Source organism: Lissotriton vulgaris, chromosome 2_1 (genome assembly GCF_964263255.1).
Source record: "Lissotriton vulgaris chromosome 2_1, aLisVul1.2, whole genome shotgun sequence".
NCBI classification, from domain to species: Eukaryota; Metazoa; Chordata; class Amphibia; order Caudata; family Salamandridae; genus Lissotriton; species Lissotriton vulgaris.
In genome coordinates this window covers 1,678,704,256-1,678,730,251 of record NC_141687.1, presented here as the reverse complement: position 1 = coordinate 1,678,730,251, position 25,996 = coordinate 1,678,704,256, and the positions used below count along the sequence as shown (strand labels likewise).

The 25,996-nt window shown below is 45.3% G+C and overlaps 1 protein-coding gene across 3 annotated transcripts in view; it reads left to right on the top strand.

Annotated features, from left to right (window-relative positions):
• Positions 1 to 25,996, top strand: part of LOC147733078 (uromodulin-like) — a 300,392-nt gene that overhangs the window by 142,524 nt on the left and 131,872 nt on the right. For all 3 annotated transcript variants that reach the window (XM_086958921.1, XM_086958920.1, XM_086958919.1), the window contains exon 6: positions 2,261 to 2,509. In XM_086958921.1, coding sequence (XP_086815047.1) covers positions 2,261 to 2,509 — 249 coding nt within the window. The remainder of the gene's footprint in view (positions 1 to 2,260; positions 2,510 to 25,996) is intronic.

Sequence of the window (25,996 nt, the reverse complement as noted above, 5' to 3'; positions counted from 1 at the left end):
CTAAGTGTTGGAAGAATTTATTATTTAATGCCAATGGAATCGATCGGAATAAATAAACATATTTAGGGAGTATTTTCATTTTTATAAGGTTTATCCTGCTAATCATATTCAAGGGGAGTTTGTTCCATTTTTTCAGTATAAGAGTAGTCTTTTTAGTCAAATCGTTGTAGTTTATCTTATTGATATCTTGTATTCTGGCTGTTAATTTCACCCCTAAATAAATGGCCTCTTTACATATCTCAGGAATAGGTGCGGTAGGAGAATAATTGGCTATAACTTGCGTCTTCTGCTGGTTGAGCTTATAGCCTGACACCTTCCCAAATTTCTCAGCCTCGATATATATCCCCTTCAATGCCTTGGCCACATCTGTGGTGTATACTGCAATGTCGTCAGCGTAAGCTGTCATTTTCAGTTCCTGTGAGCTGGAGCTAAATGGAACAATCAATATTTGGGAGTTAAGGGCAGATAGGAAAGGTTCCAGCGTAAGAGCAAATAATAGGGGGGAAAGAGGGCACCCCTGCCGGGTCCCCCGCTTTATTGGGAATTCTGATGAGGTCAGGCCCCCGTAACTAATACAGGCGGTAGGTTTATCATAGAGCGCTTTTATACCCTTTAAGAAGCTGCCTCCAAAGCCCATTTTAGACAGTACGCACCAGAGATAAGTCCACCCCACCCGGTCGAAAGCCTTTTCAGCATCTAATAGTATCATACCGAGTGGGGTGGATTCAATCTCCGCAATATCGAATGCCGTTATTGCCATATTTACGTGTATCGTTGTGTCTCTCCCTGAGATAAAGCCGTGTTGTTGCGGATTTACAATTCTAGGCATGTGTGGGGCAAGTCTGTGTGCAATGATCTTGGCGAATATTTTGGCATCCGTATTTATTAGAGAGATGGGTCGATATGACCCTCTCTCCTCTTTAGGCTTCCCCTTTTTTAAAAAAAAAATTATTTTGGTCCGATTCCAGGATTTGGGGGTAGTTCCATTTATTCCGATTGATTGGATTACTTCTAAAAACAGTGGTTCTAGTCCTAATCTACAAATTTTATACAGTTCTAGAGGTATCGAATCTTCCCCTGCCGCTTTTCCTGCTGGTAGTGTATTGATAGCCTGTTGAAGTTCGATCAGTTGTATGTCGTTGGAGAGTGCATCCAAACCTGATAATTTCTCTGTGTTTACTGTGTAGTCGTTCAAATATTCCTTAATTTGATCTGTGTTTACGGGGTTGTCCGGGGTATATAAGTTTTCGTAGTATGTTGCGAATTGGTCTAGTATGTCTTGTGGTCGGTTATATATCTTGTTCCCCAGTCCCCGAATGTTAGGAATTAGTGTGTCAGCTCTTTTTTCCGCCACCTTGTAGGCTAGAATTCTACCAATCTTATCTCCACCCTCATATTGGGCAAATTTAAATTTCTGGATCCTTGCACTGTTTTTGCGAATAAGATTGGCTTTTATATCATTTTTCAGTGTACTAAGTTTTATGTTAATTTCCATTGCCGATGGAGAATTGTTCTGCAAAGCTTTAGCTAATAAGTCTTCTTGGTTGGTTATATTCTCTAGTACTGTAATCTTATGTTGTTTTTGTTCTGTATTTTGCCTAAAAACGTACGCCTGAGTAAAGCCCCTAATGCTTGCCTTGCAGGCGTCCCAAACCATACAGCACCCGGTTGAATTCCTATTGATGTTAATAAATTCATTTATATGAGTCTTGAGTTGTATCACATAAGTAGTGTCTGAAATTAGATATCTTGGAAAAGAAAATGGCCTAGGTGGTGTCCTGGTGCTTTGTGTATTGAATGTCAGTATTAGCGCGTTATGGTCAGATGTGATCCGGGGACAGAGGATCAAATAACCTGTCTGTAATAAATTATCGCTCACTAGAGCCATGTCTAGTCTGCTACACATCTTATGGGGAGCAGAATAGTACGTATATCCTGGTAAGGTTGGATATAAATACCTCCATGCGTCTTTAATGTTATGTATCTGACATAAATCTAGTATTGATGATCTAGTCCTATGCATCCTTTGATGTTCCATTCAGATTATTTACATATCGTGTGTGGATATCGCAATAACCTTCTTTGAATCAAGCAGTTTTGGACCTACCTTGGACACCCCTTGTGAAGGATCTGTGAGGGTTAGTATCCTGGCATTGCCTGGCTGCAGCGGGTGGTGTCTGAATTGCAGAACCTGAGAAAAAAATGTCTTGCACATTCAGTAGCTGTAGTGACAACTCACTCTTGTCTTTTGCTATTTCAGTGTGACAGACATCCCAGTCCCTGGAGGGGTTGGTGCAGTGATGGTTTTCATGGTCGCCTACACGGATTCCTCATTCATGGTCCCTTACACCGAGACAACAATGACTATCAATGTTCAGGATCCTCTGTATGTTTCTGTGTCAGTACCAGACCTCGATGCAACACAGTTCTCTGTTTTGGTGACGCGCCTGTACGCCACAGGGACCAGTGACAACAACGCAGCCCAGTCCTATGACATTATCACTGACGGGTGAGTACTGGAAGAGGAACACAATAGAGTCTGTCAGGAACAGGGCCCTGGGGTCGAGGAGCTGAACAGCCGCTTGTGGTAGGTAGGGAAGGCTGCCCAAGTGTAACATTGGGTCAGGGGAAAGGTGAGCAGGTCTCCTTCAAACGTGTCCATGTCAAGGAGAGCTGGAGCGAAAGGAGGTGCAGGTGGGGGTAACTGAAGCCACAGTTCAAGATTGCATGCCTAGTACTCAAACGAAAATGAAGGAATATAGGGCCCGATTCACAGAACTAACTTAAGACAAAATCCTAAACTTACTACCATATTAGTATTCACAGAAGGCACTTACTCATTTTGGCATTCACAGAAGGCACTTACTCATTTCTTTAGGACTCCTAAATGCCTTCTGTGAATACCAAAAAGTCTTAAAGTTAGGATTTTTCTCAGTTTAGGAGTAGTAAAGTTAGGACTCCTAACTTTGGGATTCCTAAATGCCTTCTGTGAATACCGAAAGTCTTAAAGTTAGGATTTTTCTCAGTTTAGGAATAGTAAATTTAGGACTCCTAACTTTAGGACTCCTAAATGCCATCTGTGTGTACCGAAAGTCTTACAGTTAGGATTTTTCTCAATTTAGGAGTCCTAAAGTTAGATTGGCCACATTACTTGGTAGGCACATGCATGCATTTCCACTTGAAATGATTCAGGTGCCTTTTTTTACTTTTCCTATCCGAAAACGGAATGCAATAGCTCTCGCATTTATTTGAGTTAGAGCTATTGGCATTGTAAATGACAATGACTTTTATCCATGTGTTATGGAGTGTATGCATGTGGCGTGTAGTGGAATTATGTGAGTTAGATCGGAAGGTTTTTGTTGTGGAATTGTGTGCTGTGGAATTGTGTGGTTTGGTGTAGAGTGGATTTGTGTAGTGTAATTACATGGCATGGTATACAGGTGAAGTATGTAGACAGTAATTATGTGGTGTTCAGCATATTGGAATTATGTGGAGTGGAATTAGGAGTCATGGAGTGTACATATGTTAAGTGATATTTTGTGTTGTGGAGTGGTATGTAGTTTAGCCTAATTAAGTGGTGTGCTGCTGAATTATGTGACATGAGAAAACAGAGGAGGGAGAAAGGAAGAACAGAAAGGACTCAGTGAAAGGTGAAAGGGGGAGATATTAGTGACTGCAAAAAATGAAGTTGAAATAAGGGGGTGAGGTACTGTGAGAGGAAATAAGGCTAGGTATAGGAATAAGGAGTGAAGAAAGGAATTAAGAAGGGCAAGAAGAAAGGAGGAGGAAATGAGATAATGAAGAAAGATAGGCAGGCAGAAGGGACAGTGGAAGTAAATAGGAAAGAAGGGTTTGAGGGAAGGAGGACTCAAGGAAGGGGAAAAGAGATGGGTGAAGTAATGAAGAGTGGGAAAAAGAGGGAGGGTAGGAAGATAGGAAGGAAAGAAGTAAGAGGGATTAAAGAGTTCAATAAGGAAACGAGAAATGAGGGAATAAGGAGGAGAAAGAGAATAAGGAAGGAAGGGTGGGTCTGAGGGAATGATATAGGGAGGATGGATGGAAGAGATGCTAGAAGAGAGTAAAAGAAGGTAGGAGGTTAGGCTAGGGTTGGGGGAAGGAGGCCAACAAATAAATGCCAGTCACATGATCAGCACTTATTTCCTCAGGTTAGGCTGCCAACTGTAACAAGCATTTGCAATGCAATTGGTCTCGCATTTATGAAAGTTAGAGCTATTGGCGGTGTAAATTACAATGTTTTTTACTTTTGATTATTGTTTGTAGGGAAGTGACTATATTTGCAAAACCAGAAAATGGGAAATCAGTTACGAAGGAGGGGGAGGTGGTCAATAAATAACACCAATGGAAAAAGGAATTTAAAAAATAGTGAAGGAGTTGCTTTAAAGGTTTGGGGTCGATGCATGGCTGGAGAGGGTGTGATACCAGAGCAGTATATGTGCGTCAGACACAGATAGAGCTAAAGAGGGTTTAGAGAGAAGTATGCATGAGTGTCAAGGAGAAAGGAATGGTTAGAAAAGAATGGGCTTGGGGAGAAGGAATGTGAGAGGGACTGGGAAACACCAGGCGGTTGCAAGTTTGGGGAGAGGATGTGGCCTAGCGGGCTAGGGTGATGGATCTCCAATCTGGGGAACCAGGTTCAAGTATTAGCAATAGTGCTAAACATGCAGTGATTTTGAGCAAATCACTTAATCTCCCTGTACCTAACAAAAATGAATGTGTCCTTGTGTAGCATAACTGGTGCTCATGTAAAGTGCTCTGATACCCTTCGGGTCAAGTGAACACTATATAAAACTCAGAGAAAAAAATTAATTTCGGCGGAGGAGACTAGAGAAGAATGGACGAAAGAGAAAGCCGGGGGATTTGATTTTGGAGCCTGATTACCCAGCTATGGAGGATTAACAATGGGAAATGTAGCAGGGTTTAAGCACAGAAGAGTAGGGACACCTCCTGACAGGGCAACATCTGAATATAAACCTGCTTCAAAAATAGACTCCTCCAGTGATTCAGTTGAGCGTACACATAATAGGGAAACAAACAGGTAATCCATTGATGTTTATTTTGCAAGCATCCAAGGGCATAGTAGAAGTGCATAAGGTAAATGGTGGGAGCTGTGACGCTATGCCACATCCCCTCCCTATATTCTTGGCATGGTTTTCCAGGTCTGAGGTCAATAATGCTTGCATGTTTCCTAAGAGGTTGCTTAATGCAATAAATGTATAATGTACAATACTTTTATGTAAGGCTGTTTCATGTTATACATGAGAGCTTCCCGAGCCCCTGGGCACATAGTGAACTCAGATTTTGGATTTGGGTTTTACACCACAACAGGGAGGGGCAGAATGGACAGGGTCCATTCACAATTGCTGCCTATTTCTGTTTTACCTAAAACGCATATTTACACACCGGACTGTGGTGCTGAATAAAATAACCTTTTATAGAGAAAGGAAGGCTTGGCTCTATTGCAGTTGATGGCAGCCCTTCAATGTGTGGCTTATGGTGTAAATACACCGCCCAAGTGCCTCTACTCTATTTAATAGGCAGTTGGTGTAGGCGGCAACTGCCTACTCCAACTGGGTGGACAAAGCATGTACACGACTAGCACCACCCAAATCCTGTCACTCCACTCGTTCGTGTCCATCCGCCCCCTGGTTTTCAGAGGAGATCAGGGAACATAAAATTATTTGTAAGAGATTAGAGAGAATCTGGTGGAAAAATTACTATGAGGCCGATAAAAAGAGACTCAAATTGGAGTTGGTGGTGTATAAAAAGATAATAGGGAAGGCTAAACATACCTTCTTCACCAGTCGCATTAAGGAGGCGAGCAATTCCCCAAAGGAACTCTTTCAAACAGTGTCAACGCTGGCAGCCCCAAAACCTGCGGCGGTGCCCCCCAGTCGGGAATTATGTGAGGACCTGGCCACATTTTTTCAGAATAAAGTGGAGACAATTTTCAACTCCCTGGATGACCAAGTAAAAACCAACCCCTTAGAGGCCAACCCAGTGAGCATAGAGACTAATAGACAGGAAAACAGGCTAATGAGCTTCTCCCCGATAAGCGAGGAGGAGGTCAGTAAACGGTTGCTGAGGCTAAAATCAGGTTCTCCTCGCGACCCCTGCCCCGCTACCGTAGCAAAGTTAGCTGCACTTCCGATAGCTACTGTGCTCACCCCATTATTTAATAACATGTTGGAAAGTGGGGAGTTTCCCTCCCGCTGGAAACAGGCATCCATCCTGCCCCTCTTTAAAAAAAACTAATTTGGATGTGGCCGATCTGAACAATTACCGGCCCATTGCCAGACTTCCACTGCCGGCCAAGATCATAGAGGGAATAATGAATACTCAGCTGAGTATTTTCCTGGGTGCTGGGCAACATCTGGATCCATCGCAGCATGGATTCTGGGTGGGACACAGCACAGAATGGACCAGTCCTCGGCCTTTGATACGGTCCACCATAGGTTATTGGTGGACCGTCTAAGGGCATGTGGGATTCAGGGTAAAGCACTTTAGATCTTACAGGTTTTCCTTTCCAACAGGAACCAGGTGGTGGCGCTGGGTGATCTAGAGTCCGATCCGTTTGTGCTCCCTTGTGGGGTACCTCAGGGCTCGTCCCTGAGTCTGACTCTTTTTAACGTATATGTTTCCACTCTGGCACCTGTCATTAGATCATTTGGCTTCAACTTAACATCATTTGCAGATGACACGCAGATTGTGGGGTCCCTGCTACCGGGGGGAGAGGAAGGCACAGCCGACAGGTTTAAAGATTGCATGCGTGCAATCAGCAGCTGGATGGCAGGGAACTGCCTAAAGCTGAAAGAAGACCGAAGTTCTCCTGTTTGGGGCTAGAGAGAATTTCTGGTCCCCAAGATGGTGGCCGGAAGAAATGGGTGTCCCTCCCTCCCCAGTTGCTAAGGTCAAGAACCTTGGGATCCTGATGGACGATACACTGTCCTTCAAGCCTCAAGTAAATGCGCTGTCTTCAGCTACCCACTATGTCATGAAAACAGTACGCAAAGTTTTGCCCTTTCTCCCAGATGAGCACAGGAAGACAGTAGTGACGGGACTGATTATGTCCCGGCTGGATTATTGTAACAGCTTGCTGCTCAATGCCCAACAGGGGCTGCTCAATAAACTACAAATCCTGCAAAATGCAGCAGCCCGCCTGATCACGGGTACACCTAAATTTGCCTCTGTCGCCCAGGATCTGGTGAAACTACACTGGCTACCAGTACGCAAAAGAATTGCATTCAAAGCTCTCTGTGTAGTTTTTAAGGCGCTCAAAGGAGTGGGCCCTTACTGCATGACCCAGCTCTTTCAGTGGTACAAACCAGCAAGATCACTTAGGTCAGCCGATCAGGGGCTGATTTGGTTCCAAGAGTTAAAAGAGCTCAATGGGGGGGAAGAAGTCTTTCCCTGGGAGCAGCAAATGCCTGGAACGCTTTGCCAGTGGTCCGGACCGGCTTTGATGTCCTTTCGAAGGGCCCTGAAAACTTGGCTTTTTAGACAATAAGTTTCAGGTCTAGCCTTGGGAGTGGTCAATCAGCGCCAGGACACCGGCTGGTAACAGTGCGCTTTAGAAATGTAAAAAATAAATAAATAAATAAGTACATAAATAAATAATGAATTAAAACAATTAATATGTAATTTCCCCCTAAAATCACCTATTCAAAATGTACCAAAACAAAGCCATAACTGGACTGAATACCACATCTGGAAGACAGCGCATGCGTGCCTAGGTGAGACCTGAAAATCATATTCTTTTGTTAGTGAGGCACTAACTGCTGTAAGCCAACGTAATATATCGGGGCTAAATTTAACTCCCTAATTCAAAAAGAGTAGCAGTAAGTACAATTATAGCTTTATTAAGGAGAGTTTTGCAGTTTCCTCTACGCAGTTTCCTTGCAGAATTTCTGCTACTTTGAGAAGCTGAAATATCTGGGGGCTGTCTTGCTGATCTCCAGTAACTTTGCTGAGCTGTTAAATCGTAATGTGCAAATAAGACAATTACCAACCCCATAGGGCTTCACACACCACTGTCTTGGTTAGATGTTAACCCACCTCGGAATCGCTGTTCTCAGTCAAGGAAAGACAAGCTGTGTGCGCAGTGACTAGAGTGACCAGGGCAGGTATAGACTTTAATTACAGAGGTATTATGCACAGCGATGTGAAGTGGACACAAACAGGCATAGCCTCTAATAGTACAGGGCTGCTCGGAGAGATGTGAAGAGAAGGCAGGGGGTGAGATAGACTTTGAGAGGTGAAAGCAGAAAGAGAGGCTAAATGAAGACAGTGACCAAGCCTTTGATGCGTGATGTATGTGCAGAGAGATGTGAAGTGAACGCAGAGAGACTGGATCTCTGATGAGAAATGTGAAGTGAAAGCGGAGCTACATACTGTTAAGATGAGAGATGAATGAGCAGCGAGATGTGACGAACACAGCACTGCACCTGATGAGAGGTGTGTGCACAGAGGGAAGGTCTCTGTTCTCGAGAGACTTGAGTACAGTTTCTGGTGGTCTTCCCACATACGAGTGGGCACATGAAGGGCTGGTCTCGTCTTATGCCAGATGAAATGTGTACACAGAGCTGGGAGGCTTCGTATTTGAAAAGAAAATGATGCTCCTCATTTTAGGAACATAAAATGACCTAGACAGAGAGCGAGGGTCGGCACCCTCATTAAAATTAAAGATTTAGCAGATGCAACTGCTTCTCCACATCCAATGAGCACTTTTTAGGTCGAGGGACCGTCGCACTACGAAGCAGTGGGTGGAGTCCCGAAGATTTTATGTTTTGGAGTTAGGGGCGCTTGAACCCGCCTCTCTCCCCCATTGGCTGGCTTCCTAAATGGAGGCCAGCCATTGGATGAGAGGGGCATCACTCAGTTCAAGCCCAGTCTCTTTCGGATTCGGGGCGTGTTTTTTTTTGCGATCTTTCGACTGTGACGTCATCCGTCACTCAGAACACCAAAACACGCCCCCGAATCCGAAAATGGCTGTGTGTTTCTCCAAGGCATTTCCGCCTTGCCTCAGAGAAACATGGTCGTGTGGAGCGCTCCTCTCTTGTCTAGAGTGGCTGTTTTGCTCTCCCGGTAAAGGGGCTCACACAGCGCTGTTTCTGGGCTCTCCTGATCCGAGCCGGGGGTGCTTTTGTTTTAAAGTCTGCTGAGACGACAAGTAAACACGGGTGCAAATCTGAACTCGTATTTGATATGTAAACAGTTTGATGAAAAGATTTCGATTGTGAAACCTCATTATTGTTAAGGCCAGCTGTTTACAGTGTACATTTACAAGTTTAATGTGGGTAATGTGTTAATGTTTGCGGAAGTGGGACATATGATATTTCGATGTGTAATATTGGATATCCGTCGTTTGGGCGAAAGAGGGAGTTAAAGGGTCGGCGAGTCAGACGCTGGTAGACGAGAGGAACAAAGGGGAGAGAGGGGGCCAGAAAGAGAGATGTAACGAAAGCCAGAGATGTGGGGGCGAGGAGGCAGGGGCCTGAAGTGGAAGAGAGAGAAGAGGTGTGGGGAGTGATCAGTGGAGGCTGGGCAGGGGGCAACATTAGAGGAGGCCCCTGCCGAGAGAGCTAGTGGGGATCATGATTGTAGAAGCGAGAGGTGAAACACGGCAGAGGCGATGGTGAGCAGCGGGTAAAGCAGCGTGAAGCCGAGGCCAGTCAACGGTTCGTGGGCTGGTGGAAAGGATGAGGTGGAGCGTGAAGGGGGGACACACACCTGAAACTCACAGGTCCATTATAAAACAAAAAACACTTTTAAATGGTGTGGGTGTAGGCTTCACGCTCAGCCCTTGCTTGTAGCACTTGCATAAAGTGGTTTGCCTTTTGAGAGCTAGGCGCATCACCTGATTCCACACCGATTCACATTGAGTCTTTTCCCTCACACACTCGTTGTCTCCGTTTCGTCTGTCTTTTCCATTTCTTCCCTTTATTTCTCCACATCCTTCTCCATTCCCTCCCTCGTATTCTTGCCGCCCCCTCACTCTCGCACTTTCACTCTCTCTCCTCCCTCTCGTTCCCTGTCACACTCAATCTCCATTTTCTAGTGTATTTTGCCCGTTCCCCCCTCTTTTGCATCTCCTTTGTTTCCCCTCATTGACTGTGTGCACTCTCTCTCTCTCTCTCTCTCTCTCTCTCTCTCTATATATATATATATATATATATATATATATATATATATATATATTATAAATAGAATTTTGCAGGGTTTCCGTCCCACACACAATCATAGTCTCTCTCTCTCAATTTATATATATTTATATATATATATATTGTATAAATATAATTTCACAGGATCGCCATCCCACACACAACCTTGGTCTCTCTCACGTGCTCTCTCGCTCTATATATATATTTCTCGGGGTTTCTCTGTTTCGCACATGCTATTTCACACCTGCGCGCTCTCATCTTTCTCTCTCCTCACCTGTGGCGGGATCTCTCTCTGCCTTTCTTGTTCCCTTTGTCTCACACGCACTCCCACTCTTTTTGCACCCCACCTCGCTCTCAATATACACATTTCTCGTGGTCTCTTTATATGGCTCTCACACCTGCTATCTTACTTTCGGGCGCTCTTCCTGTCTTTACCCTTGCTCGCCGTCTCGCGCCCTTCCGCTCTCTCGTCCTCCCCCTCTCCACCACCCCCCTTTCACACTCACTCTCTCACTCTCCCTGCCCGCGCCTCTGTAACCCGGCCACTCCGCCGATCCCTCGTTTCCTGTATGAAAGACACGAGCCTCCAACCCCCTCGCCCTTCCCTCCCCTGTCCCAACTTCTATGTTTACACCAAGTCTCTCCTACTAGTATTTTTTGTTTTGATTTAGTATTGTTGCATTAGCGGGGTCCTGCATTCCAGTGGGTGCTTCGAAGCGCTATGTAAACGTGCATACGGGGCTTGCATTGAAGTCGTAGAAGCTGAGTTGTTCAGCATCTAAGTGTAACTCGGCATCAGTCCCACCCCTAACAGGTGTGCTGATGAAATTACCGATTCACGAGAGAAGTGGGCAAATGTAGCTTGACTACATACCGGTGGTAGCATGATGGGCCCTGCAATCATAGCCAGTTAACCCTGCAACAGAACAACACTGACATACACATATTCTGCAACATCTAAAAGCCAGGGGCCACCATACCCGGCTCTGCAAAAATGACACGAAACGGAAAAAAACACATGGTCAATAGAGTTATTTATGGACAGAAGAACAAAGCCAACTTATCAGTTCCGAAAATGTAGTTTGGAGAGCAAAGTACGTATTGCTTCAGGAATGCAATTGGTCTCTTCTATGGTAATTTCTGATAAGCGATTTGGCCATTACTAATTCTATTCAGTGAGCACACGCATGCTTTTAAGTGGAGACAATGCCTATGTATGTGTTTTTTTTTAAATAACCAGTCCGAAGTTAGTTTGCACTCTGGTTTACCCTGAATTAAAACTTTAGTCTGAAGCAAATTGGTGCAGCCTTAATTATCACACGAGCAACAACTTTTTGCACCCTCCCCTTTCAAATTAAGACTGATCCAGCAAATGGTTTGGTTAGAGGGTGAGTGTGAGACCTCAAGGGTGTTAATACACTGGAGCGTTGGGGAGGGACAGTCTGGGGCCACCACCCACTGGGAGCACAATGTGTACTAGAACAGCAGGGTTGAGGTGACACGACAAAGCAGGCTAAGGCTTTTTACACAACTAGCGCTTTTTAACAAACACGCTGTTTTAAAGCATTATAAATAACTTTTTACCATGACACAATGTATGGTATCCTTGTGGCAATGGGTTTGGGTAGCACGTCAGCGATTCAAGGTCTGGTGCTGCGCTTGGCTGAATTATATGAATTTAATGTCATCCAAGCGTGTTTTCTTTTGGCGAATGTGTCCTTATCCTCTAGTAAGGATAGAGTTTTACCGTTTTCCAGACTAGTTTTTTGAATTGGTTATGCCCAAGTTGCATATCCCAGATCGCAGTTAGATTGGTTGCCCCCAGGGCTTCCTGCAGGTAGGATCTTGACTGAGATGAGTCCCTGTTTTGAATATCTTGCCATAGCAGCTAGTTTAGAGTGTTGGGGGGAGCCAAGCGAAGTTTGTGGCAGCAGATGATGTATGCTCCCTGTCTGGCAACAACTTGCTTTTGCAAACCAAATTCCAGCCTGAGTTGGGCTGGCGATGTATAGAATGGGAGCGAAAACATTATTCTATAAGCTTTTGTCTGGATTATGTCCAGGTTCTTGGAGTCTCTCCCACGAAGCGCCTCGCTGCCATAGCAGATAGAAGGGAGTAGCTTAGCCTGAATAGCTCTCAGATAGGGGGTTAGAATTGGCCCCATCAATTGATTGGCTATGTTTTTTAGTGTGACGGCAATGCACGCCCCTCTCCTTTTCACTTCATGCTTTTGTTGTGCAAAAGTGCCATCTCTATCAAAGAGGACTCCCAGGTATTTGTAAACGAGTGCAGGCTCTATTTTTTGGCCGCCTAGGGCCCATGATTTCTGAATCTTCTTCTTGGTGTTGATCGACATGGTGCATGTCTTGCTCAAATTTATTTCAAGTTTATTGTCCTTAGCGTAGCTGTTCATTTGGGTCAGAAGATGCTGGAGGCCGATGTAAGTGTGGCTGAGTAACAAGACGTCATCCGCATACAACAGGTTGCTCAAGATTTTCCCTCCCAAACTCGGGGAATGCGAGTTGCATGTGTTGAGTAAACCTGATAGATCCGCCATAAACAGGTTGAACAATATCGGGGCAAGTACGCACCCTTGCTTGAGGCCTTTGGTGGTGCGGACTTTAGATGACAGATGTGTGCCGCCTCCTAGCTTCACCTGCACCCAAGTATCAGAGTGTAGAAGCTTCAGCATGCTTAGAATCGGCTGCGGTAATCCCCATTGAGCCAGTTTCCCCCAAAGTCTGCCTCTCTCGATGTTATCAAACCCTGCACTAATATCGATGTAGCACATGTGCAGCGGCAGTTTTTTTATTTTTGCTGCATCGATCATTAGAGAGATGGCCAGAATGTTGGTAGTTGTACCTGTATTTTTTCGGAATCCGGTCTGGTTCATTGGTATGATCTGATTTGAATCCGCCCAAAGCACGATCTCCTCTAAGAGGGTTCCCGCAAAGTATTTTGCATCATTGTCGAGGAGGGCTACTAGTCGGTAGTTGTTAGGGTCCATTTTGTCACCTTTTTTAAATATAGGGACAATTGTTGACCCTCTCCAGGATTCTGGGATTTTATTTAAGAGTCTGACTTCCGAGAATAGCGGTTGCATGTTGATAGCCCATTCTGTGATCTTTTCCTTGAATATGGCTGGCGGAATGCCATTCGGTCCCGGAGCACCTTCCTTCCTGCCCTTACAAATCTGCTTTTTTATTAATGCTATTTGCTGGCCGGCTGTTATATCCGGTATGTTTTTGGGTAGACCTTGCTCTCTCTTGGTCAGGGTCTTCAGCGTAAGCATTAAGGAGTTGGGCTCTGTGATGTTCATTATTTGCGCTCCTGCATATTCTGGTAAGTCATTGAAGTGGGTAGAGAGGTAATTAACCCATAACTCTTCCACAATATGCGAGCCTAGATCTTTATGCTGTGGTCGTAGGATCCTATTTACTGATTGTCAGAAGCGTGAGCTATTACTACTGTTAATGTTGTGTAACAATTTTGCCCATGTCTCATTTTCAGCATCTTTTTTTATATTCCATTTTATGCATTTGAGCTCAGTTCTTTGTTTCTTCAGCACTGTCCGAAGCTGTACGTTATCGGGGGCTGATCTTAGCAAAGATCCTGTGTATTGCTCCCAGTGGAGGATATGCCCAGCTGCATTTGTTTTTTGTGTGTTATATCGTTGGAGGGCAATATCAGCCAAAGTTGTTAGGTTGGTTGGCGTGCATTTGATCCTTTTTTGATTGTTGGAATAGATCGCCCCTAACGTTTTGTCTGGTCTGATTGCAATAGGCGACTTTGTTGTCAGATTGCATTCTTGGGGGCGGTGGTCACTTTTGCCTTTATCCCCCATTCTAAATTCCAAGATGTGGGGGAAAAGTGCCAGACTGACAAATGTATAGTCCAAGATGGAGCTAGCTGTTTGTGAGTAGAATGTTTCTACTGGAGGTCGATCTGTCGTGAATCTTCCGTTTAATGCTCGAAGATTTGGGTGTTCTTAGTCATTAAGTAGGGCATTATATGGATGCTTTCTCCTGTGTTGCGGGGAGCTTTGCGATGGTATCGTATAAATTATGTTTAGAGCCAGGACCTCTTCTTCTGGTGATGAACTAAGCAGGTTTTGATTGAAATCCCCTGATAGGAGGAAGAGTGGCTTTTCCATCTGAGACATATACTCCTCAAGTTGTTTGGTAATTATTTTGGAGTCGTTGCCTCTGTGTTTAGGATGGACATATGCATTGACAAGGCATATCTCTTCTACTTTGTTGCAGAGTTTTAGTTTTATTTTTACTGTTAAGGTTGAGGATGTTGAGGAGTTCATGAGATCTGCCGAGGATATTGTTGTATTGGATATGTATGTAGCTAAATCTCCTGACTGGTGGCCGAATCTGTTGGTTCTGACTGCTGCTGTTGAGTAGCAGGTAAAACCTGTGATATGTTGTGTGGAAGTGAGCCAGGTTTCCTGCAGCATTACTATGTCAAATTGAGAGATGTACTGCTGAAAATCTGGGTCGTCCATTTTTGAAGTTAGGCCATTTATATTCCAAGAGCAAATGCCTAAGGTTGTCTCCCTACCCTTTGTATCGTCTCTCATTTGTTGATGGCATCAGTCCTCTTCAGGGTGTATGAAAATCGTTCTCGAGAGAGTTTCTCTTGTTGATGCTCGATTTTGATGTGGCGGCCCCCTTGTACTCGCTTCCGTCCATCCCCAGGGACTGCGTATGATTTTGTTTAGCGGACTTCCTTTCAGGGGCTTGCTAGTGGTAAGCGTGAGGGTCTGATGATCCTTTGGCGCTGGGCTTCTCCTGCTTATTGTGGGCGCTGATTCGAAACCAGCTGCCGCCCTCAGCCTGTCTTCCGGACGTTGCCAGGGTATAATCTTTCTCTTTTTGGACGAACTTCCCAAGGCACCTTTGAGAACGCTGAAGGTGTTTGCCTGTCTGGCCTCTGATTTCGAGATTGTCCTCCTCTGTAGAGGAGATGGGTAAGCTGGTTTTGATATGGGGACAAGAATAATGCCCCAGACCATGAATTGCTCAGCTTCTGCTGCAATAGAATATGCAACATTATTAGAAGACCAGGTGGTCTTGGTCCTCTCTGGGCTGTTTGGGTTGGCGGCAGGCAAAAATTCAACCGAGATTAAGTCCTTAGTGCTTATCCCCTCCAGGCTGGGAATATGTTCCATTAGTTTGAGAATGTTGCCACAATTCAGCGTGTCATGCAGCCCTTATGACTTGTATTCCGGAAGAAAAACCAGCATCTCTTTTGATTGTTTAGTACTTCCTGCCTCATTATATTTTTTTGATAGGTGATGTACTTGAGCTGGCGAGCCATGACCTGTGAGGGTTTTATGAGATGCCGGGATAGAGCCTTCACCTGGCTTGTTGGCGATAAGTGATGATGCTGTAAGAGCGGGTGTTTGCTTTGATGTTGATCGTGATTCGAATGGCCGTTTAGCTTGGGGACGCTCAGATTGACTAGAGACAGGGTGGATAGTAAAGTCCAATATATCAGAAGCATGAGCTTCATGAGTTTGGCTTGGTATTAAGCCAGGTTTTCTAGTCCTGTTCCCTGCCTCATAGTTTGACCTGGGTGGATAGTCACCTGCATCTATTGATGGTTTATCTTGGTTGGTAGTTGGTTCTGACGTTACCCTTTCCATTAGGAGAGGGGGCTCCTTGTTTTGCAGCATTGAGTCACCTGCTTGATCCTCAGAGGCCCTTACAATCTTGTTTTTGGCACCGTTTGGCAGTGTAAGATGTATGAGCTTTGCTGCCGCCTCTCTGTCTTCGTTTGTTTGTTCCGTTCGGTCTGTTGCCGGTAATCCTTGGGGCCCTTGCGCTTCTTGGTTCTGCTGGCTGCTGTTTATTTTGTGCTGCTGCAGGTTTGATCCTAAGGGCGAGTGGTTTTCACTGTCTGTTGGATTAGCATTGTTACTGTCATCCAAAAAGTTCTCCTTTATGTCGTAGAAGATGGGGAAGTATTTAGACGTAGATGTTGCAGATTTTTGCTTACGCCCTTTTCTTTTTTGTTGACGCCGTTGTTTTTTTGTTACGTTTTTGCGAATACTCCTGTCCCGTGTGGCTTGTCTCTTCATTTGTGGATACAAGATGGCCAGTTGGCTCTGCTATATTTCCGGATACTTCGCTCCTGATGTCTCCTTCTTCAGAGTTGGTAGTCTTTAGTTGCTTATCCTCTGTGTAGAGTCTTTATTTCTCCTATTAGTTCTGTTAGCATTGAAGGCAATGTGGCTACTTTGACTAGAGCCTGGCTGCAGTTGCAGCTCAGATAGATGTTTGATTGTGCCCTCAGTATCAGGTTGTTTAGGTTGCCTAACTTGTCGTCAATGCCAGCTGTAAAGACTGCCAATGTGTTGAGAAGATTAAGTTGAAGTTCCATTTTCTCTGATTGGTATTGCAGGGTATCTACTGCTAATTGGATTGTGTTTAGCAGTGAGTTCCACGTTCCCATGTTTTGTTCCTTTCTCCGCTCATTCTCTTTAGAGTCGTTGGCGGGCGTGTTTATGTTTTTAGCTACCGAAGGTAATTCGGGGACATGGGTCTCTTTTTGATCAGATGTATAACTGGCTAGCATGTCTTCCCATTCTTGTGTGTTAAGATAGGACATTAATGCCCTTGCTTAAGTTTTGCTGCTACTGGAATCGTGGGGACTTGCTGCCTCCCTGCCTGAGACGCTTCTTGGTAAGTCAAGGGTTTCCTGGTCTATAGATGGTGGAGTGCATTCATCCGTTAGATGATACTTGATGGGTGTGCTGTAGATGTGGCTCATAGGTTGCGAGTTCGGCGCCGGACTGGGTGCTAGTTTTTTTATAAAAGCCGGCGTTGATGTCTCTAGGCCTGCCCCAGAAACCCTTTCAATTGGGCAGCTATCTGGTATATCAGCTGGTTTTTGCGCTAAGATGAGTTCCTCGTTCACGTTAGTTTTAAGGTCTTCCAGTGGAGGTGCAGGTAGAGGGTTCTGGTTAAAAACAACGGTGTTAAAAGATTTCCCTTTTGCACTTGAGGCCTCCAGAGGAATGCTCGTGCTCCCATTCCCCGAGATGCAGCTCTGCGCCAAATCCGACGTGATGCCCCCCAGGCGCAACGGACTTGCGGATGTGTGCAGAGGTGGCAAAGAGCAAGCGGGTCCCAAGGCAGTGGGAAGCAACAGTGTTTGCAGTCCAGGCAGGTGACCGTTGCTCGAAAATATAGCAGCGCCCACGTCCTTTAGGAATTCAAACTTTGAATATATTTTAGGCTGATAGAGTTTTTTAACAGTTTGTTGAGCGCTTGCTACGGTCTCTGGTATCAAGGCCATTAGAGATCCCTGCTCTAAGCCGGCGTTGATGTCTCTAGGCCTGCCCCAGAAACCCTTTCAATTGGGCAGCTATCTGGTATATCAGCTGGTTTTTGCGCTAAGATGAGTTCCTCGTTCACGTTAGTTTTAAGGTCTTCCAGTGGAGGTGCAGGTAGAGGGTTCTGGTTAAAAACAACGGTGTTAAAAGATTTCCCTTTTGCACTTGAGGCCTCCAGAGGAATGCTCGTGCTCCCATTCCCCGAGATGCAGCTCTGCGCCAAATCCGACGTGATGCCCCCCAGGCGCAACGGACTTGCGGATGTGTGCAGAGGTGGCAAAGAGCAAGCGGGTCCCAAGGCAGTGGGAAGCAATAGTGTTTGCAGTCCAGGCAGGTGACCGTTGCTCGAAAATATAGCAGCGCCCACGTCCTTTAGGAATTCAAACTTTGAATATATTTTAGGCTGATAGAGTTTTTTAACAGTTTGTTGAGCGCTTGCTACGGTCTCTGGTATCAAGGCCATTAGAGATCCCTGCTCTGTTATATTATGACTCTGCCCCAGATCCTGCTCTGATGTAGAGAGATTCGGCTCCGTGCTGGTGCTCGAATTTGCGTTCGTTTTCCTTTTCTTTTTCTTTTGCCCTTTCCTGTTTCCCAGTTTTGCGTCCATTTTTGCTATGGGCTTTGGTTTAGCTTCCAGGGGTCTCCTGACCTTTCCTGACCTCATGTCGTTAGTAGCGATGATAGTAGGCTCTCTTATTTTGTGTCTGAGGGTTGAAGGGGCTGTCCCGCCCGCTCTTTCTGTAGAACAGCTGTCTCCTCTCTCTCCTCTCCTGGAAGCGTGGGCTGGCAACCGTTAGGTTGAGCGCGCTAGCACGATGCAACAAAGGCTATCGGACCCGTGAGGGAGCTCCCGCACCTGAGACTCCCTACCAGATAAGGTTGCTGGTATGATAGCCACTGGAGTAGCCACTGGTGCATAGATGGTATGTAAATGTAATGGAGAGGGCGAGGGCAGGTTTAAATTGGCTTTACCAATAGCTGGCTAGGTGTGCTGGCTGAATATGAGCTGGTTGGATATGAAGCGGAGCGGAGCACGCAGAAGGAGCCGTAGGTAAGCATGGGCGAATTTTGCGGATCTCGCGTTCGCGAATTTGCGGATTTTTGAACTCGCAATCCGCAAAATCCGCGAATTCTTGCGAATTTGCGGATTTTTTTTTTTTGTGTTCGCAAGGATTTCTGCCAGTTCGCGAGGGTTTCGTACCAGTTCGCAATTGCGAACTTACATTTCGTCGCGCAACGGTCGCGAATTATGTTGTTTCTACGTCTGGTTCATCATCACAGGTTCCCAGCACCCTCTGTTTCACCACTGCAACCCTCTGTTACATCAATGCCACCCTCTGGTTCATCATTACTGTAGATTATGGGGGGGAAAAGCAAGCACACCATCCCTGCTTCAACTCAGATGAATTAATTTGGGGTTAGTTTATTAATGTGTCACTGTTTTAAAATTCCAGTCTGGCACCTGCTTCCTTATCTGTAATTTTGCTTTCTGTTGCAGTGCATTTTTTTTCCCCAGGACCTTCTTTGTGGCCTACTTGTAGCTATTGTATGAGCCTGCTGTGAGGGTCAGAGCAGGGTCATACAATTGTTGCAACTAGCAACTGAATTCTGGAGGGGCCCCAGTCAGGAAGCACTACCGGGAATTGTTACTAATGATGAGTTTGAACTCTTGCCCCTGCCGAGTGCTTTCACTTTTGAAAAACTCGTTTTTCTGCAATTTCGCGGGGTTCGCGGGGTGCGAACACGCGCAAGATCGGATTCGGAAGCCGCAAATTCGTGCGAATATGCAATTTGTTTTTTTTGCGGCGTGTTAGTTGGCAAGGTTTTGTGCGTTTTTGCGAGCCGCTCGTAGCGCAAGACGCGAAGTTACCCTCGCGGTCGTTCAAGGGCGCAGCCATCTTGTTTGCCTGACGTATTTCCGTTTCCGGGCGCGAAGTGTAATCTCGCAAAGTCCGCGGTTTGCCAGTACAGTCTCGCGCGTGTTCGCAAGGAAAATCTCGCGCGAACTTACCCGCGCGGTCGTGAACGGGCGCGGCCATCTTGTTTCTCATTCATTGCTATGGTTCTGGGCATGGTCTTTGTATCCTCTGTCAATCTCTGCCATCCTTTGCTTGTTTGAAGTTTTTTTTTATCTATTTTACTTATTATCTATCCCTCTATTTTTCTAGCCCTATATTTTTGTGTTTACTGCTACTTTTGGTTAATTTTAAACTACTTTTGTAAACTCTTTTCTTTTCTTCTCTTCCCTATTCTATTTTCTTTATTCCTTTCCGCCCAGACCATGGTGAAGGGAGCCGGGAAGCATCCCGAGAAGGGGAAGGGTCCCGCACCCCGTGTCCGGCTCCCGTGCGGGCGTTTGAGGGGGGAGCTAGTGATGCCACGGGAGATCTTTACCCCGGAGGAGGTGGCCCAACTCATTTTTTATGTTCAGCGCCGCCTCCCCAGGACCATCATGGGAGGCGGCAAGATCAGTGCCGGGTACGGGGCCCGGGAGCGCCGGAAGCGGTGGGAGAAGGTGTGCCAGGCCATTTACCACCACTCTCGGGTCTGGCGCACCTACAACCAGGCCACCCACCGCTGGACGGATGTCCTGACCCGTGAGCGAGATCTGCTCGACCTCCTTGGCCTTGAGATCCCCGGGCTTGGTGAGTAGTAGTAGCTATGTCTTTACTACTATGTTTTCTCCTGCTGTGTTATTATATTGCAAATTTTTGTTTTTTACCAAGAGCAATAATGCTGCTCATTACATTGTAGGTACATTTTATTTCAAAATCTTCTGTGCATTTCAGGTACACTGCTCTCCTTCTCAGTAGTGTTGCTACTATGCTTATTTGTTTTAGATTTTGTGTTCATTTCATTGGCCTGTGAAATTATGTATGAGTGTAGTTGAAAGAACTGCGCAATGCTACACACTAAGGTTCAGATTTTTAATTACCGGCGCATCCCTGCAAAGTTGCAGGGATGCGCCAGTAATTGTGCGTCACGCCACCATCACCCATGGTGCGCCGTATTACAATGCGGCGCGCCATGGGCCCAAAACGTCACCAAAGCGTTACGCATCTGTGCCGTAAAGGTGGCGCATTGCTGGAGTTGCGTCGCAACGATGGTGCAGCTCCATCAATTCTCTGGGGTGCCCTATCTCCCCAATGCTGCGTCAAGCCGTACGTCTGCTTCAAGCAGGCGCAGGGTTTGAGTCACGCATCATTGTCCTCAAAGTGACTGATTGAAATCTTGTAGATTTCCCTCAGCCACTTTTAGGATGCGTTCCTGCGCAGGAACGCCCTCCCTTGCGCCGGAACACCCCTATTGGCGCAGGGCTTTACAACGTGATGCATCTCCCAGATGCGTCACGTTGTTAATATACGCCGCACCATTGCGCCTCTTTTGTGCTGTCGCTGCGTCACAAAAGTCACGCAACAATGGAGCAAAAGAGCCGCAAGGGCCTTATAAATCAGCCCCTACAGACTCAAGTCCAGTCCTTCCTTTGTACACATGGCGATAAGAAGAAATAGTGGTGGTGGATTAATAGTTTGAGTATTTTAATGACTGGTGAATGTAGTAGGAAACTTTAGTGTTGTCGCTGATCTTCAATCACGATGGACTTTGGCTGTCACTTTGCGTGCTGCGGACTGCTGCCTGCCAATCCTAGGCAAACCTTTTTAGTACTTTGTTTAGTGAGTTACATAGGGTAGTTTCCAATTCGACGGTCCGCAAATCAAGCAATACTAAAGTAATGACGTAGTCGACCACATGAGATTGGTCAATAATATATCCCTTGGAGTCGTTCCCTATTTGCTATTTCGCAAAAATATTTTGTTACTTTGTTAGTTCTTTTTTAAATGTTTGATTTGGTTGAGAAATAAATATCATCCATGTTTTCTGTTTTTCTTTCTTTCATGTTGTACATCAGCTTCCCCCAGGGGCAAGAGGAGGACACAGGAGGAGGAGGAGGAGGGTGCTGTTGTCGATGCAGGCCAGGACCGGGCAGTCGAGGGCTCCTTTGCTGGCCCCAGTAAGTTTTAATTTTAATATAGAGTACTTATTTTTTCCTAGCGTTCCTCATTCGATTTTTTCTAAATCGTCTTTGATCTTCTTGTAGACAGGATCTAAATTCTTATCCCTATGACTCCGTGTGGTATTACTAGATTATTCTTATTAGTCTGTCTGTGTTGCTAACTAAGATTGCACATTTGGCATTTCCATTGGACTCCCATTCTAGTCAGCAATAGCTCTATGCACTGAGTGTAGTCCTCTGGGATTGTCCATAATGTCTTTTCAAGTATTCTAAATGTTTATGCTTTGACCATTGCCAACAATAAAAAGGTGAATGACCACCACCAAGAAATAATAAGATACTACTTTACTTTTGGTTTGGATAGGACAATCCATTCTACTACTGTTGCAGGGACAAATCTGCACAAACAGAACTATGGACACTAAATAATGCATCGCTTAGCTTATCAATTATAATAGGTGCTGTAACTGTTAGACTTTCCACATACCTCAGTGATAACAGACTTTGTAGTTGAACCCCCAATCTCCTTACTGACTAGATAGTGTGGCAGAGTCATTTAGCTCCCAAAGTCACCGATGGCAGAGGCACGGACTCATGCTTGCAAAAATTCGAAAACCTTTAGCTCATCCACTCTAGTCTGGAGGACCAAAAACCACAGAGTTTATTTAAGTTTAAAAGCTTTATTAAAAGTAAACACATTTATTAAATTCAAGTTTGTCATAAAAGTGAACGTGTAACTGAAAATGGAAAAGTGCTTAGTGCTGACGATTAATTGGACACATTTCTTGTGGTCGAGCCGAGCTCTCACCTGGTTTGAACTTGATCCTGCTCGTGTTCTTAGAAGTCAAGGTTCTGTCTGTTAGGAGAAAAAGTGGTGCGTGTTAAAAAGTAAAAAGCAAACATTCATCAGTTGTGCCAAAAAGTGCAGCAAGACAACAGCCTTCCCTGGAAAAAGGGACATTTTTACTCTAGAGTACACAGTCAAAAATTAGTAAATTGTACACTTTTTTTCACATTTCTTTCTTCCTCCTAGACCAAATATTATATAGTAGTGAGTGGTGTATTCTAACATTATTAAATGTACTTTGTAGGTGGAACATCTGGAGACGGGGCCAGCGCGGAGGTGGTGGCATTGGACGAGGAGGACAACTCTGGGGAGGAGGCGGTGCAAGTGCCGGAAAAGGACATGCCTGTGAGGGTTCACACGGTGGTGGCGGGCAGAGGTAAGCTATACATTCCTTAGTCATTGAGATTGAAGACTGCAGAGTGTGCTTTCTGCACGGGTGTATTATAAAAAAAGCAGGTAGTAGCCTCCTCTAAATGTACTTCGACTTAGCTGTGAAGTTTTTGGCGAGAAGAATCCCAATCAGATCTGAGGTGAACTTGATGGATGGGATGAACGAAAAGCGAAAGAAGGGTGTAAGTAAGTGTGGAAGCACGAGAAATGTAATGATGACTGGCAAAGAAGAATGATATGTGTTTGCTTGGTCCCCGAGGTGGCTGGGAAGGTAAGAAAATGGTATGGTGCATGGCTGGGTGAATGATGAAGCAAGGATGGGTGGAAGGAGAACAGCCTGGGTGGGTGAGACAGAAACTGTATGTGTGCAATATACTTTGAATGGATGGATGCCTGGATCATTCATGGTACTATCTGACTCTTAGATAGCATATGTGAATCTAGAGAGAGTAGACGGTCACTGGATGAACTAAGTGTTACTTTGAAGAGCATGTAACACCGCACCCGCACGTCCGTTCCAGTGTAGGAAAGGCAAGGAAAAGAAGTTGTAACGTTGTCCAAAGACTACCATGAATAGTAGCAGTAGTTTGTATTGCAACTGCAAGCACAGCATATATCCAGTTATTACGGTGGGCACTCCCTACCTCCCTTAATAACTTTAGTTTAGTAGTAGTACGTCATTCATGTGTGGGGGTATCACTGTTCACTCAATAATAAGCAAAGCACCTAAAGTCATCCCATATGTCATCAAATACATCCCATGTGAAGTGATAGATAATCAGATAATTTAGCTTCTTCATTTTCCTTTTCTAATACTCATTTGCACTGTAGGGTGAAAGCTAAATTAATTAAGCAGTAGCCCTTTTAACAGAGTATTCTTTCTCAGTGCCACCCGTAATAGAAAAGTAAGAGCTTCACCACCTGCATGTACTGGACCGGTACAGTAACGCAAGTCTGTCTCACTCACCATGGTGTGCGTCTGTTTTTCTCGGGTGCAAGTTCACTGCGCTGGCATTATGCCGGCTTGCATAAGATAACGTACCAATTTTCCTAAACAAGAGAGAAGAAGAAGAATAAGAGTGGTGTACTGTCATAGTCGACTGTAATAGAAGTCCATAGTGCTCGTAGAATTTGTTCCTTAAACTCCCACTAATGTTAGAGCAAGGATGAAGAAGTCGGAGGTTACATAGATACTGTCCTCAATAGTTATGCACTGTGCTTTCAATTTGCTACTTGTACTGTGACAACTTTCTGCTCAATCATTTTGTGTTAATCTTAAGGAGCATTGGTTACAGACTATGTCTTTCTTTTTTCATGTAGTTGCTCCTTCCAAATCCAAGACACCATCAAGGAGGAAGGAGCAGGCTCGAATGGCCCGGCAACGGAGGCTGGATGCCACTGTTGCTGAATATCGGCGGCTGGTGGCCCTGGAGGAGGAGGAGACGCAGTCTGGAACAACAACAACGTCCACTGGGACAGCTGCCTCCTCCTCCGTGCGGGCTGCCAGCCAGCGCAGTGCTCCAGCGGTACGGAGCCGGGCTACCAAAGCCAAACGCCACCGCCCAGCAGCAAAGAAAGCAGCTGCCCCTCACAGGATTTGCAAGGCACACCGGCGCCGCTTATCCCTCAGACTGTCCTACCTGGAGCAGGAGGTCCATAATTATAAGAACGTGGTGGAGGGCCTCCGCTTCGAACTTGCCACCCTCCGCAAGGAGCATGATGCCCTGGCTGCTAATTCCAACAGCACCCTGCCATAGTGTCCCTTGCCCCTTTTTTAGAGACTTTTGGGGGGTGGGAATTGGGAGTTGTGATTTTTGGGGACTTTTGAAGGACAATCGTTGGGGTTAGGGAGGGTCTTGCGGGAGATTCTTTTGTTAGGGCTATAAAAATATACTTTTTGAAACTTTATCTGACCATACCTGTTTTTTACTGCTTTTGAGTCTGGTGGGTGGGGGTTTAACATAACAGTAAGTTTGTTTTCCTGAATAGTCCTAGGACTTTAGTAGTACTACCGTCAATCAAATCTCTCGTCTCTCCTAATACTCCATTATACTACCTCCAACCAAACGCCTATCTTACCTGTAATTTCTGTTTGCAAGTAGGGCTAGGCCCAGGGCTGGCTCCACGGGAAACAGCAAATAAGGTTGGCAATCCTGGGCGGATAAAATTTCCTCATAGCGGTGGTACTAGTGGTGTGACACAGTGGCAGTTGCTTGCCTATGAAAAAAAGAAAATGAAATCTGGTTTGTCCTCCTGAGCAATACAAAGGTACAATACAGAATATAGCAGGTGACAGAAGTACACTAGAACAGTGCCACGTTGTAGCCTAACAAATGTTAAAGTATAACTAATTCGGTTGAAGTTCTTTGACATTAGCCATGGGTCTTTGTCAAGCAGAGTAAGAATATATCCTCGGATTTCTTCACCAGCCTGTTGCTATCACCTTATCCTCCCCAGCAAGTGTGTGGATTTATTGCTGTAATTTAGTCACACATCAATCAAAACCACACAGCCCGGGGGAAGAGGGTTAGGGTTTGAAAAATGGATGGGTACGGGGGTTTTTGGGAAAGGTTTTGGGAGACAAGAAAAAGTAGCACAGCATGGACGAACAATTGTGAACATAAACAAATCTTTGGGTACAAACCTATCCATCAATCTTTGAAAGTGCATACACTACTGTAACTGCATGCATGTCAGTTAAAAGTAATTAGTACTTTCGACAACTGTGGAAGAAAGAATGCGACAGTACAGGGCGTGGGTGGAAATATTGATAACTATATTCAACATAAGGTCTCTGTAGCCAGATACCTGAGAGCCTTGCTGGTCACTATAAATCCATTCACAACAACACTCAATGGGGTTGGTCTGGAAGGTGTCAGGTTTACTCCCCGTGATCCAGTCGATGCAAATATGGTTCCACCTCCAAATGTCACCAACACCCAGAAGTGTAAACACAGGGTGTTCGAGGCATTAGGCGGGGGAGAAAAATAACAAACTAAAATAAAAAATGTGGGATGGGTAAAGGTAGGGTCAGCAGGGAAAGGATACCTGTAACAGAAGACAAGACAGGCATCAGTGAAGTGCTGTCCTAACATACAAGGGTACTCTCATATAGTCTCACTAAATAGTCTGCAAGTCTCCCGCCTACTCATGGGAAATGTAGTTTCATAGTACGGTAGGCGCTTAGGGGCTGCGTAACCTGACAGAAGGTATAGTAG